The sequence below is a fragment of the Zalophus californianus genome, chromosome 9 (genome assembly GCF_009762305.2).
Source record: "Zalophus californianus isolate mZalCal1 chromosome 9, mZalCal1.pri.v2, whole genome shotgun sequence".
NCBI lineage: Eukaryota > Metazoa > Chordata > Mammalia > Carnivora > Otariidae > Zalophus > Zalophus californianus.
Window position 1 is genome coordinate 5,569,830 of NC_045603.1, and position 13,963 is coordinate 5,583,792.

Genomic DNA, 13,963 nt, shown 5'->3' on the forward strand with positions numbered 1-13,963 from the left:
GGGGCGGGCCGGGAGCGGGCGGCGCGGCTGCGGGGCCGGGCGGCGGCGGCGGCATGGCGGAGAGCGAGGCCGAGACCCCCAGCACCCCGGGCGAGTTCGAGAGCAAGTACTTCGAGTTCCACGGCGTGCGGCTGCCGCCCTTCTGCCGCGGGAAGATGGAGGAGATCGCCAACTTCCCGGTGCGGCCCAGCGACGTGTGGATCGTCACCTACCCCAAGTCCGGTGAGCCCCGCGCAGACCCCGCCCGCCCGGCTCTGCGGCGCGCCCGCGCCAGGGGCTTCCCGTCGGGGGCTGGGAGGGCGGGGGGCCGGAACCCCACCCGGCGGGGTGGGGGTGGGGGTCAGCCGGCGTTTGGGGAAACCAAGGCCGGAGACCTTCCGAGGTGGGCCCGGCTTTCCACGGCTGGACGGCGTCCCCTGGGGATGGAGCCTGTTTGGCCGGAGCTGCCAGGAGGACAGGCCCAGGGCCGCCACCCCTCCCTGCATCCCCTCCCGTTACCCAGCTGGCTGTGTGACCTTGGACAGTCACTTAACCTCTCTGTTCCTGGACCCGGTTCAGCCTTTGATGAGTGCAAAGCCTTGGTGATCATTTGGGAAGGGGGTTAAAACGGGCATCAGGGCGTCCCTCATTTTCTGCGTGGGCACCGGGTGGGGGATGGGACCAGCCATGCTCAGAGTGCATGCCCGATGTTCCCTTGTTTCAGGGCCGTCTCCATCACTCAGGTAGCGTCATGCAGGACCCAGGGCATTCATTTCCCGGCGTTAACTGACTTCATATTCATGATAATCGTGTAAGGTAGAGATGGTCATCTTCACTTTGCAGTCTAGGCAGTGAGGCTCAGAGAGGGGCAGTGGTTTGTCCAAGGTCACACAGCTGATAACTGGCAGAGCTGGGATTTAAAGCCAGGCTGGTCTGCCCAGGACTTGATGTACGAGATCATTATGTGGTGTCTCTTCTGAGGTTTGTAGGGAAAAGAGGCCGCTTCCCTGTTCTTGGAACACACCTGAGGGTTTCCCTTGTTTCCACTGTGTTGGAGAAGGAGGGAGACACCTGAATCCAGACTGGGCAGTGTGTCTGTAGCTGGTCTAGAAGGTGGCCAGCCTGGAGGTCATGTTGGATCAGCAGCGGTGCAGCTTGCTGGAAGAGCTGTATGCCAGGCTCTCACAGCTGTTGCAGGGTCCCAGACACCTGAGTGGTAGGCCTGGTCTTCTGAGGAAGGTTGGGGACAGGGCCTCAGTGATGATGGGGTGGGGAATCGTGTTGGTGGGGAGGTGCTTCCAGGCTGTGCTTGGGAAGGGGGAAAGGGAGGAAATGCACACACGGCGCTTGCCGTGGCCAGGGGCTTTCCTTCTGCTGCGGCCCCACAGCCCCATGGGTATGGGGGACTCAGCATTTTTTGGACTTTAGAGCCTTAGATATCATACAGCTGAAAGACCCCCCAGCTGGGTGTGAGGCTGTACTTTGGACCCCACGTTAAAAATGAGAGCAATAAAGACTAAAAATTATCTCATGTCATTTTAGGTCAGGGTTTGCCTGCAAATGAATTGTGAAAAACTTGGTTTGGGGTGAGCTTTAGGATTTTTGGATTGCAGATGAGAGATTGTAGTTTGTGTACCTTCCTCCATTTTATGAAGTTAAGAAGCTGGTGGGGGAGGAGGCACGGACGAGGAGACTCCCTTGGAAAGCTGTGTACTTGGGGCTTGTGGGGATGCTTTAGAGGGGCCCTGCACTGGGGGCCTGGTTGGATTCTGCAGGGACCTTATTGGGCACCTTGATGGGGAATGAGATGTTAGCTTAAGGAAGTTTTCTAGATGACCCAAACTCAAATCTTGTTTGTAACTTGCATCTTTTAAAGACAGATGAAGGCACACCCTAAACTTTTTAAATAAGAAGAATAAACAGGGCTCTTTCCCTTGGTGACAGAAAACCCAGTGGTAGCCGTGAGACCTTTGTGCCTTTCGTGAGATCCCTGCACACACAGCCCTAGAGAGCCACTTCTTTAAAACTTAAAAAAAATTTCTAGCAGCCTTTATGGCCTTTCCAGGCTCTTACCAGTGCCTCTGAAGGCTTTCGTTCTCTCTGCCCCACTGTTTGTGAAGTTTGTTACGCGAAATGATCAAGGGGTGGAAAACTGGTCTCCAAAGTCTGCCGTGAAGATTTTTCTCTCAACCAGAGAAAAGGGCCCTGGAAGTCATTGCCAGTGGCCTCTGGCAGCAGAAGAGCTGGTTCCAGCAAGCCATTGCACTTGGGTGAGGCTGAGCCTTGGTTTCTTCTGCCGTGAAATTTGCAGCTTAAATTGCACAGTCGCTGAGGTGGCCCCAGCCCTTGGGTCTTGGGAGCCTCTTTCTTGAGCACAAGCCGGTTGTGGCTTGGGATGGACCCGAACCCTTTAGGAATAGGTGAGCCGCCGCTTACGGAATCCCATAGGCCAAGTCCTCAGCCACCCTTTGGAGCTGTGGTTTCCGCAGAGGCAGGGAAGACCACCTTACCACCTTGCTGGGTAGCTGTGAGGAAGAGCGGCATGATGCGTGAGCGCCCTCCTCATGCCAGACGCATGGCAAGCACAAGAAAGGGTCCTGTTACTCATGCCGGCCCTCACTCCCCTGTTGTGCCCAGATGCTTTCCTAGGTGATGGGCTGCAGAGGGCAGTCCCGTCTGCCGCCTACCCTCGTTGAGCTTACCGCCTGCTGGGGTCCCGGTAGCAGCTGCGGGGTGTTGGTGTCAGGATCGGGACAAGTAGCCAGGAAACCAGGTCTGGGAGATCGGAAATGACCTTGCAAGTGGTCAGAGCTGGAAGGGCTTGTAGAGCCCCGTGTCCTCTCCCCCCGCCCCACTGGTGGGGAATAGGGGTTCACGGGGCCGGGGCATTTCTGGCGGTAATTAGATCCTGTTTTTTCCCTCAGCACTCCACTACGCTCCAGAAGCGTTTTCTGTGTTTCTGACATTTCAGCTCAGGTGACAGGTTAGGACTGTGCGCCCATTCCAGTAGCTCTGGCACATGTGGCTTTTTAAATTCAATGAGTCGAGATGAAATACAAGTGGAAATTCAGTTCTTCAGTAGCACTTGCCATGTCTCAGGTGCTCAGGAGCCACATGGAGCTTGTGGCTCTCGTGTTGGACTATAGGGATGTGGGAAACGTCCACCATGGCCGGAAGTTCTCTGGGATGACACCCGTTCAGACTGATCCAGATACTGGGAGCGCACTGTGCCTTCTGGGGAGAACTGTTCTCTCTATCTCCGTCCTGGTTTATCATCATTCATTCTTACAGCCTCTTTGATCCCAAGGCGGTCATAGTGTTAAATCGACTCGTCTATCTCCATAGACATCTCGCGACTGTCCGTGGTGGGTGATGGTGAGCACTGCTTTTGGCTTTGCCAACAGATTCCTGGTCCCCAAAGTCACTGAGCCTCAGCTTTGGGATATGCTCCTTGGCTGGACCAGAGTGCCCGCCTCCTGATATTATTTTCCTTTTGGTTCCAACCTGCCCTGAAAGGCATCCACGTTCTCCTGTCACTGATTAAGAGGGAAGAAGTGAATCACTGCTGAGGGGTGAGAGCACCTGGATCCTGGTTCTGGGCCTGTCCCTGGGTGACCTTGGTTTGCCCATGAAAAACGGGGGGATTGGATGTGATGGATTCATTTGAGTCTCAAATTTTAAGACAGCTTGGGGTGGGGAGGCTGGAGGGAGACTCTCAGGTCCCAGGCTAGGTGGATGACTTCCTTTCCTTTGTATGCACATGTCACCATGCCTAGGAGAGGTGGGTTGGGGAGTGTTGTGAATGTGGTGACACTCTCCTCAAGGAGCTGGTGGTGGCATTAGGAAGCCAGGCTCCTGATGCTGAAAGCTAACTGACAGGGTCAGCTCAGGGGCCCAGGAAGGAGGATCACTGGAGGACTGCATGGAGGAGGTGGCCTGGGACCTTGAAGTGAGGCAGGATGGGATTACCGATTGCAGCTCCATTCCCAGTGTCTGCCTCTTTTGAGCCTCAGAACAACCTTGTGTTCTTGTAATTGTTTCCTTTTTGTAGATCGATACAGGTCCAGTGGGGGGGGGGGGTTGGGGAAGGGGTAGAACCAGCATCTGAGTTGTGCAGTTTTTACTTGTAGATGGTGGAGATGAACAAGCCCCGGGAAGAGTGGGAGAAGAGATGGGGGGATGGGCACTCTCATTTGCCCAGCACCTGTTCCGGGCTGGGTGTGTCCCAGGTGTTCACATATGGCATCTCATTTCATTTTCCCACCGCCCGGGGAGGAGGCTGTTCACGGCCTCAGTGCATGGACCAGGAAGCGGGCTGGGAGATGTTGAGGGACCTGCCCCCCACCAAGAGCTCACCTTTGTCCTGACAGCAACATGCACACCCCTGCCTCTCAGCCGTACCACACAGGGGCACTAGTGCTCTTGCACACGGCGGTTGGTGTCCCGTGTCCCGGAAGAGAGGGCAGGGGTTTGAAGAGTCTAACGGGAGGTCTCGTTCCGGAGTAGCTGTGCCCTTCATCTTTCCTTTTCCGCCTTCTGTTTCTGTCCTCCTTCCCCTGCTCCTTCGCTTTGCTCTTGTTCCGGCTCTCTGCACATAATCAAGGGGCCTCCCGATCAGGGAAGAGGGTGGCACATCCAGGCTCCTGGGTTGGCGAGGGGGACCTCTCTCTTACCGCCACCTGGGCTTGGAAGAGAAAGCCTGAAGAACTGCCCCCCGGGTTCTGGAGAGCGAAAGAAGCAGGGGCCTCTGGGAGGAGTGTCTTTCTGACTCCAGGGGAATAGGAGACTCCTAGTCCCCCCCTGAGCTTCAGGGTCTCGCCCTGATTCCTCATTTCTCCTCGACAGGGATGACTTCTGCCTCTCCTCTGGTAACACACACACTTTGTGATTGGCGTCCACTTATTTGTCCCCTCCCTGCCCCCACTGATGGGGACCTGGGGCTCACAGGGCCGGGGGATTTCTGGTGGTAAAAGCAGTGATTAGGTCCTATTTTCTTCCTCCAACAGTCCACTACTGAGTATTTTCGCGTTTCTGACATTTTCGCTCAGGTGACAGGTTAGGACTGTGCGCCCACTCCAGTAGCTCTGGCCACATGTGGCTTTTTAAATTCAATGAGATGAAATACAAGTGGAAATTCCGTTCCTCAGTGGCAGTCCCTGTGTCTCGGGTGCTCAGGAGCCACACGTGGCCTGTGGCTGTCCTATTGGACCGCACCTGGTAAGCTCTCAGATGTGTCTGCCCCTCTCCGCCCCTGCTGCAGTCCTGGGATTCTTCCTCTCTCGCCTGGAACGTTGCATGGCCTCCCCCGTTGGTTTGCTTCCTCCTCTGCAGCTGAAGTGACCTCTTAGAAGCAACTCTGACCTTGGTCGCTCCCTCATTAGACCTCTTCTCTGACTCTTCTTTGCCTTCAGGCGACATTAAACTCCTAGCCAGTTCTGGGACCTGGGACCTGGGACCGCACCTGTGCTTCCTCCTTACTTGCCGGCCACATAGAACTGGCAGAACATGCCCAGTTCTTCCGTTCTTGCCTTTGCTCTCGCTCTCTGGTGTACCCTTCCCCGCCCCTTCCTTGGGCTCCTTCCCCTTCCCTCTGAATTCCCTGATGAGGACTTCTCATCTTCAAGATGCTACTCATCCACTAAGCATGGGCCCAACCACCCATCCTTCCTGGGTCCGCCTCCTAGTATCGTTCACTCCAGAGGCGTCACCCCATCGTCTTCTGGCTTACATAGTTTCTGTTGAAAGGTTGGCTGTAATTCTTTGTTCCTTTGTGGAGTGGGTTTTTTTTCTTCTGAGTGCCTTCAAGATTTTCTTTCTCTGATTTTCAGCCCTTTGAATCTGATGTATCCAGGTATGTATCTTTTTGGTTTGTGGGTTGATAGTTATCCTGCTTGGAGCTTCTCTGAGCCTCTTGGTTCTGTGGTTTATTGCCTCTCGTTATTTTTTTAAAACATTTTTTAATTTAAATTCAATTAATTAACATATAATGTATTACTGGTTTCAGAGGTATAGCTCTGTGATTCGTCGGTCTTATATCACACCCAGTGCCCATCACCTCACGTGCCCTCCTTAATGCCCATCCCCCAGTCGCCCCGGCCCCCCCCGCCCCCAGCAGCCCTCAGTCTGTTTCCTCTGATGAAGAGTCTCTCATGGTTTGTCTCCCTCTCTGGTTTCATCTTGTTTTATTTTTTCCTCTCTTCCCCTAGGATCCTCTGTTTTGTTTCTGAAATTCCACATATCAGTGAGATCATACGGTAATTCCCTTTCATTATTTTGGAGAAATCGTCAGCTATTGGCTGCTCAGATACCTCTTCTTTCCTGTTCTCTCCGTCCTTCGGAGATTCTAGTTACGTATGTGTGGGATCAGTATCGTCCTACCGCTCTTGGGTGTTCTGTTTTTTCACTCTTTCTCTCTGTGTTTCGGCTTGGGAAATTTCCGTTGACCATTTTTCAGGTTAACTAATTTTTTCCTCCCCTGTGTCAGATCTACAGAGTCAGGTCTGTGAGCCGCATTCGGAAGCATCCCACGTTCCTGTTCCTGTGTTTTCATTTTTCCTCTAGTATTTCCACTTGTAGTTTTCACCTTGCTGCCAGAATGTCCTGTCTGCTCAAGCATGTTGTCCGCCTTTCCCATGCCGTTCTTTAACATATGAGACAGACTTATTTTAAATTCTCTTGAGTCTGATTCTGTTGACTTGTCTCTTGACCTGAAATAATTCCTTTTTCTGGCCTTTTTTTAACAAGTAGTACTTTTCGATTGAATGCTGGACATGGTGTACTGACTCCAGGGACAAAGGTCAGTTGTTTTTATGCTTGGAAATGGGCCTGCCTTTTTCTGCCAAGCCATTAGCATTGGAGGGGAGTCAGTCTGGTATGAGTTGGGCTATATTTGGGTTCTGTGGTTGCTCTGGTCACTTGAATGACCACCCATTTTAATTCCTGTAGCATCACCTTGTGCTTAGCATGGGGCTGAGTTTCCGGAGGGTCTTCCTCATTGTTCCTGACCCATACACACTTGTCCCTACACCCTTGTCCCTCCCCCAGGGGTAGACTGTTGTTACTTGCTGCTTGACTTACTGGCTTAGAGAGGAAGGGTTTTGAAGGGGAGGTACTCTGTTATCTGGTCCAGCTTCAGGCTTAGGCTCTGAGCTCCTGGGTTTTGGTGGGGCTCTCTCCGTGGTCCTGCACCTCCCCCCACCCCCACCCCCGTGGCAGCCAGCTCTGCCTTGATGGTGGATCTTGCACAGGAAAGTTTTATGTCTCTTCCAACATTTAGGGGTCTCTGATAGAGCCCAGGGATGTTTTCTGCTCCCCCCGCGAGGGCAGAGTCTTTTGCTGTCACCCGTTCTAAAGCCATATCAGTTCTTCACCTGGGCACTTGGAGCAACAGGGTTTGCTGTTCCTCCTCCAGCGTGGTAAAGCTTTTTTCCCATAGAGGGAAAAGGACCCTGGCAGGGTTTTCCCTTTTCCTGCAGCCACAGCATGGAGGGACTCTGTCTCCAGCCTGCCGCCCCTGGTTTTTCTCGTGAGCCCCTGTGTAGGTCTGCAGACATGAGTCTGTTCGATGCCAGCCCTCTCCTTGTGTCTGGCCCCGCAAGCCCACAGTTAGTCCTGGCAGTGTGTAAAAGTTTCCCCTGAATTCTTCTTTCCCGCTCGCATGGTGCCTTGTTTCTCTTCCTGTCTGGAGGGCCCGTTTTTCTGGGCTTTCCGCCTCTTGGCTGCCCTGCAGCTTCAGCTCTCTGATGGGCTCGGAGTCAGGTGAGGCTCATGTTGATCCAGCCTTTCCTCATTAGTGTAGGAGCCACGCTCCTTGCAGCTCCCTGCAGCCTGGGGAAAGCGGCACTGCTTCCTCCGCTCTCGACAGGTGAGGCAGTGGGCGTACCTGCATCTTCTGGAATGTCGGACAGTGAGATGCACAGCACGATGCTCTGTTGTTGGTCGGGAGCGAGCACCCAGCACAGGCTTCGGGAGTGCATTAAGGCAAGCAGAGGGGCAGTTGGGACATGGAAACTTCCCCAAGGCATGCTCTGCGGAGTTACTGGAGTTTTCTGGAAGCTAAATAAGTCATTTCCAGAGGGTCTAAAAAGCCAGAGACCCCAGTTTGAGCTTTGTGAGTGTTCTGTGGTGCACAGTCAGCTCTCGGGAGGCCCAGCTGAGCCTGGAATGAGCCAGGCTGTCCTGGGCCCGCACCCCCCGGTGGCAGGGCAGTGGACTGGGTGATGGCTGTGTTTGTCTTCGGCCTCAGAGCAGACCACGAGATGTGAGCATTTCCCATATCTGTGCTGGGTGCCCTCTTCATAGCCTCCCTGGGAAGGGGGCCCATTTGCAGGTAGGGGACTGTGGCCCAAGAAGCAGCTGGCCCAGGTCTGCCGCTGCCTTCCGGTGGGCCTGGCTCCGGGTGCACCGGCCCCCGGGGGCCTGTGTTGGGCAGGCTCCTCCTCCACCACCGTGGTCAGCCCCACGGTCACCACTGCCAATGCCTTTGGCAGGCAGACGTCATGACATTTAATCCACGTGGTGGTCCTCACCTTACAGACGAGGAGACAGACCGAGAGGGGCTCCTCCTTGCTCAGCATCTGCGTGTCAGGAAGTGGCCGAGCCAGGATTTCAGACACAGCCTCCATAAGCCAGTGCCCACGTGGCCTTGCCTTCGGTTGGTTTGCGTCTGTCGTGGGAGAGGGCGAAGCCAGCCTGTGAGTGAGGGTGCTTGGGTCTTGGAGAGCCTGAAGCAAGGGTTGGAGTGGTGAAGTGAGGTGGGAGATGGTTGCAGGAGGTGAGGGGAGAAGGTGGTCTCGGGAGTGGTGCCCTTGTGGGTCCTGGGGCTCGGCCTGCTGGGGCCTCCCGGGCTGGTGTGGAAATGGCTCAGGGGGCTCCCTTGAGGGGCAGGAGGCGAGTGCTCACCGGCCAGCTCCTGTCCCTCAGGGGGTGAGGGTGTTCAGCGCGTTGGCTCCTGGCACTTCTCGGCCTGCTCCTCCCGTGGCTGAGTGAGAAGCAGACACAGCACTTGACGTGGGAGCCTTCTCACGTGCGGGCTGTCCACCCGAGCTGCAGGTGACGTCCAGGGTGGCTAAGGTGGGCCGCCGGGCACTGAGAGGGTCTGCTGGAGGAGGGCGGGTTACAGACACCTGGGCCCAAGTCTCAGTTTGGGGCGAGGCCCTCACATTTCTGTGTCCTATTCTTTGAAGTGGGGGTGATGAGCTCCGTCTCGCCGGGCGGTTGGCAGGATTGAAGGTGGTAAGGTGTCTGTAGCGCCCTGCATGGGTCTCGTACTTCTTTAGCCCTTGTTTTCCTTGACCCCTCTTCCATGTCCGCTTCACCTGGAACATTCTGTGCCTGTTGCTGTGTAAGAGACCACCTGGACTCAGTGCCTTAAATCAAGACTGTTACTATAGCCTAGTGTCTGCTGTCGCTCATCTTGGCCAAAACCCCTCTTTGTCAGTGGGTCAAGTGGAGGCTTCGGGCTGGGCTGGGCTGAGCAGCCCTGCTCCAGGTGACTCTTCTCCTGGCGCTGGGACCTGCAGGCTAGCCAGGGAGTGTCCCTCTCTCGGTGCCGATAGAAGCACAAAAGTGCAAGCAGACACGAGCAGAGTTCTGTGGCTTTGCGTCCGGCACCGGCCTGGTGCAGGTGGCCTGGTTGTGCCCCGTGTCACTGAGCAAGGTGCCGCCTTCCAGGAGGGGCTGTGAAGCCACATGGCAAAGTGTGGGTGGGGCCCGGCGGAGGATGGGGGCCCCCAGTGCCGTGCCTACATGCTTTTCTGGCTCAAGGCCCAGGGTTGTTCCATGCTTGGAACCTGAGGGCCAGAGGTGTGCCGGCCACGTCCGGCCCCCCAGACTTGCAGGAAGAGCGAGGCTGGGCATCTGGGCCCCAGAATCGAGGGGCCTCCGCCGGCAGGGACTGTGTCCACCCAGGGCTGTGAAGGGCAGGGCTGGGCACGCTGTCACCACTTGGCATCATCTCTGCTGGAAGGCGGTGGGGAGTGCTGCTCAGCGACCGAACCTGTCTCCCCTTGGTGTCCCAGCAGGGGCCCAGATGCTGGCGTGGGGTCTCTGTGGGCCTAGAAGCCACGTTCCCACAGTGGTGGGGGGCAGTCCCAGCCACTTCCTCCCTCTGCCTCACCCTTGTTCCATCCCCAGCTGTGGGGGCGTCAGGGTTGGTTTTGCTGCCCACCTGCTTTGTAAGCTTTGGGGTGTGTGTGGTGTATGTGGTTTGTGTGCATATGTATATTGTGTGTGTTTGTGTGTGATGTGTCTGTGAGGTCTGTATACACATGTGGTACATTGGAATGTGTGTGTGTGTGTGTGTGTGTGTGTCATTTGTGTATATGTGTGGGGTGTGGTATGTGTGTGTTACATGTATATGGGTATGGTGTGTGTGAATGTGGTATGTGTGTCATGTGTATGTGTGGTGTGTATGAATGTGTGTGTGGTGTGTGAGTGTCGGGAGTGGGTGTATAAGTGTGTGTGTAAATGTGTATGTGGTGTGTGTGTATGAATGTGTGTGTGTGAATGTATGCAGTCTGTGTGTGTATGAATGTGCGGGGTGTGTATGAATGCGGTGTGTGTGTATGAATGTGGTGTGTGTGTGTGTATGAATGCGGGGTGTATGTGTGTGTGGTGTGTGTGTATGAATGTGTGTGGTGTGTATGAATGTGTGTGTGTGTGTGTGGTGTGTGTGTGTCTGTGTGTGTGTGTGTATGCATGTGTGTGTGTGGTGTGTATGAGTGTCCGGTGTGTATGTGTATGAATGCGGTGTGTGTGCAGTGTGTGTGTATGAATGTGTGTGTGTGTGTATGAATGTGTGTGGTGTGTATGAGTGTTGGGAGTGGGTGTGTGGGTGTATAAGTGTGTGTGCGTGTGAAGGTGTGTGTGTGTGTATGAAGGTGTGTGTGCGGTGTGTGTATGAATGCGGGGTGTGTGTGTGTATGAATGCGGTGTGTGGTGTGTGTGTGTGTGAATGTGTGTGGTGTGTATGAGTGTTGGGAGTGGGTGTGTGGGTGTATAAGTGTGGTGTGTGCGTGTGAAGGTGTGTGTGTGTATGAATGTGTGTGTGCGGTGTGTGTATGAATGCGGGGTGTGTGTGTATGAATGCGGTGTGTGTGGTGTGTGTGAGCGTGTGTGTATGAATGTGTGTGGTGTGTATGAGTGTTGGGAGTGGGTGTGTGGGTGTATAAGTGTGGTGTGTGTGTCTGAAGGTGTGTGTGTGTATGAATGTGTGTGTGCGGTGTGTATATGAATGCGGGGTGTGTGTGTGTATGAATGCGGTGTGTGTGGTGTGTGTGAGGAAGCACTCGGTTCTGGAGTCAGAGTTTAGGGTTCTGGGTTCATGGCCGCTGGTGTCTGTGACCCGGGGCGGTTCATCTCTGAGCTGGTTCTTCGTGTGTGCGGTCCGATGATGGTGGCCACCTAGGGGCTCGTGACAGTTGAACAAGGACTTGGCTGAGTTGCCGCGACCGTGCCTGGGACACTGAGCACCGCCTCACTTCCGCACCCGTCTGCAGCCAAGGGACTGAGCTGCACCTGTCCAGGCGCTGCGGCCTCCCAGGTGTCCGGGGGTTCCTGTGAGAGTGGAGAGGGCCCAAGTAGAGTTTCCCAGGATGGGGGACGGGTGCTTACCTGGCGGTAGACTGGCCGTGCCCTCTCTCTGTCTTCCAAAGGCGAGCATCCTGGAGGCCGTCTGGCCTGTGCGGGGCCTGCGGGAGCCCCGGGTCCTGGGTGGCCTGGGCCCGCTCTGTGGCCGCAGCTTCCGACGCTTAGCTGTCGCTGTTTCCAGACGGGGCCCGGCTGTAACACGTCGCTGTCCGGTGACTCCAGAATGCCTGTGGGCACATTTGATGAAGGGCACACGTTGAACACGTGCTCATCTCTGCTTCCTCTTAAGGCCTTGCTGCGTGACAGTCAAGGAGCAGGACGGTCTGCAGCCCTCAGAGGAGGAGAGGCAGTGACCTGGGATCTCGGATGCGCACGGATCCCACGATCGGATGATCAGATGCGGTGGCGGAGCGTTAACCGACCTGGCAGGTGGCAGCGGCAGGGCCACAGGTGCGCGAGGAGGTGCAGCTGCGGGGCTCCAGCATTGGGGGGTACCTGACACCCCTGACGGAGGCCGGAGCAGGCGTTTCTTCGGGGAATTTGATCCGGGGAGGCTGTGGACTTGGGGAGTCGAGCACAGCTCTTGGCTGGAATACAGTGCCATGTCGGAAGTGGGGATCGCCTGAAAGCTAGGTTCCCAGCCCCCTCCCCTCCTTGGCTCCCGGGGTGCCAGTGGACCCCCAGGGCAGGGAGCGCGTGCTCTGCTGTGAGAGCGCCCCGGCGGGGCCGCCGCTGCAGGCTCGGGAAGGCCCACAGTCAGCAAGCCTTGCCCCCACAGATGGCTGCATCCAGGGGCTCGTTCTTACCTGCGGAGGGACTCAAGGTCACCGGATCTTAAAGTCTCCGAAACGAGGGACAGAGACCTGAAAAAACAAAAGTCAGGAAAAGGAGCCTGGAGGAATCCAGGGCAAGATACGGAACAGGAGAAAACCTAAAACAGGGGAACCTACCCGCACTGCTGCCTCTCTAGGGCCGCCGCGGAGAGTGAGGACACGTGTGCCTCCCCAAAGAGACCACTGGCCAGAAAGGAGCAGGGACAGATCAGGACAGAAGTCCAGGGATTTAAGAGTAAAGTCACTGAAATTTTGAAAACTCAGTCGTGAGGTTTGGATGTTTCAAGCAGAAGAAATATTTCAGGAACTAGAAAAATTTTTATGAAATGATGGTGGACAGGAGCAAAGAGCTAAGACAATGGGAAGATCTCAGAGTTCCAGGAAGAGAACAGAGTATGGAGGAGAGAAAATGACAGAAACCGGGATGTCCAGAACTCGAGGGCGCGAGCTAGAGAGCCCCCAAGTGTCTGGCATGACGGAGGGGTGAGGAGCTCGCCAGAGCATGACGTCGTGAAGCCTTGGCGTCTCCAGACGCAAGACGGGCCATGTTCAAAGGACCGGGAAGCGGGCCCACAGGTCTCAGCGCAGCGTTAGCACGTGGGAGTCAGGACTGTGCGAGCACAGTTCTGGGGCAAACGCTCTCCAGCCCAGAATTCCGTATGCAGCCAAACTGCTGGTCACGAGCGAGGTAGACTCGGATGCTTGTCCTGCTCAGGAAGCCGCGAGAGGGTGGGCTCTGCCAGCACGTGGGAAAACCCCGACGAGGGGCACCCAGAGAGTGGACACGGTACCTCCAGCCCGAGGAGATCCCGGGAGGACAGTTGTGGAGAGCAGAGGGGGCAGGGGGGAATTCAGCAGAACTGAGGGCATCCCAGAGGGCTTGCTGGTGGCTACAAGGAAAATGAAGCAAAGGCAGTGATTTACTCTAGGAAAATGACAGTCTTGTACAAGAGAGTAAGTGTAATCCCTACACGGAGTACTATGAGCAAAACACTTGGTTAAACTCCCAAGTAAGCCCAAACTCCTGCTGTGGCTTCACCAGGAGGGAAGCTTGTGTGAGCGAACTTGGCCGATCCTTGTCTTCCTCTCTTGAGAATCAGTAGACTGTGGAAACTAGATTGTGAACGAACTATCTAAGCACGTTAGAAATTTAAGGGTAAGCGAAGATCACCCGAGGGTTTGCTCTGAGTGGAGTGTGCGTGGGGAAGAGAACTGGATTTTCTGTGACCCGTCTTCTAGCGCTCCGTGAGTTTTTTAAACAAGGTAAATGTTAACAGTGCAAATAAAAGAATGCCACAGGGTTGCAGCCCCAGGATCCTGTTGGTTTGGGGCCCAGCTCCCATGGGTTCTGACCCTGGAGTGCTGGTGGGTATTTTGGTGGGCTCCACCCCCTGTGTTGTAACAGGCGGGCCCTTGATTTCTGGGGAGTTCGCCCAGAATGCCAGTGGCTTCCGAGGCGTCTGGACCCAGAGGCCCAGCGTCAGAAGGCACCGCGGCCGCCCATGGAAGCAGCGATTTGGCTGGAGTCAGCAGAAGTGCTTCCGGAAAGGCCCGCATCCAGT

General features: G+C 55.5%; 1 protein-coding gene across 1 annotated transcript in view; it reads left to right on the forward strand.

The window, feature by feature from the left end:
- SULT4A1 (sulfotransferase family 4A member 1) overlaps nt 1-13,963 on the forward strand; it is a 33,575-nt gene continuing 19,612 nt past the window's right edge. Inside the window, exon 1 of the mRNA XM_027595624.2 lies at nt 1-222. Within this exon, the coding sequence (XP_027451425.1) occupies nt 54-222 (169 nt within the window). The 5' untranslated portion in view covers nt 1-53. The remainder of the gene's footprint in view (nt 223-13,963) is intronic.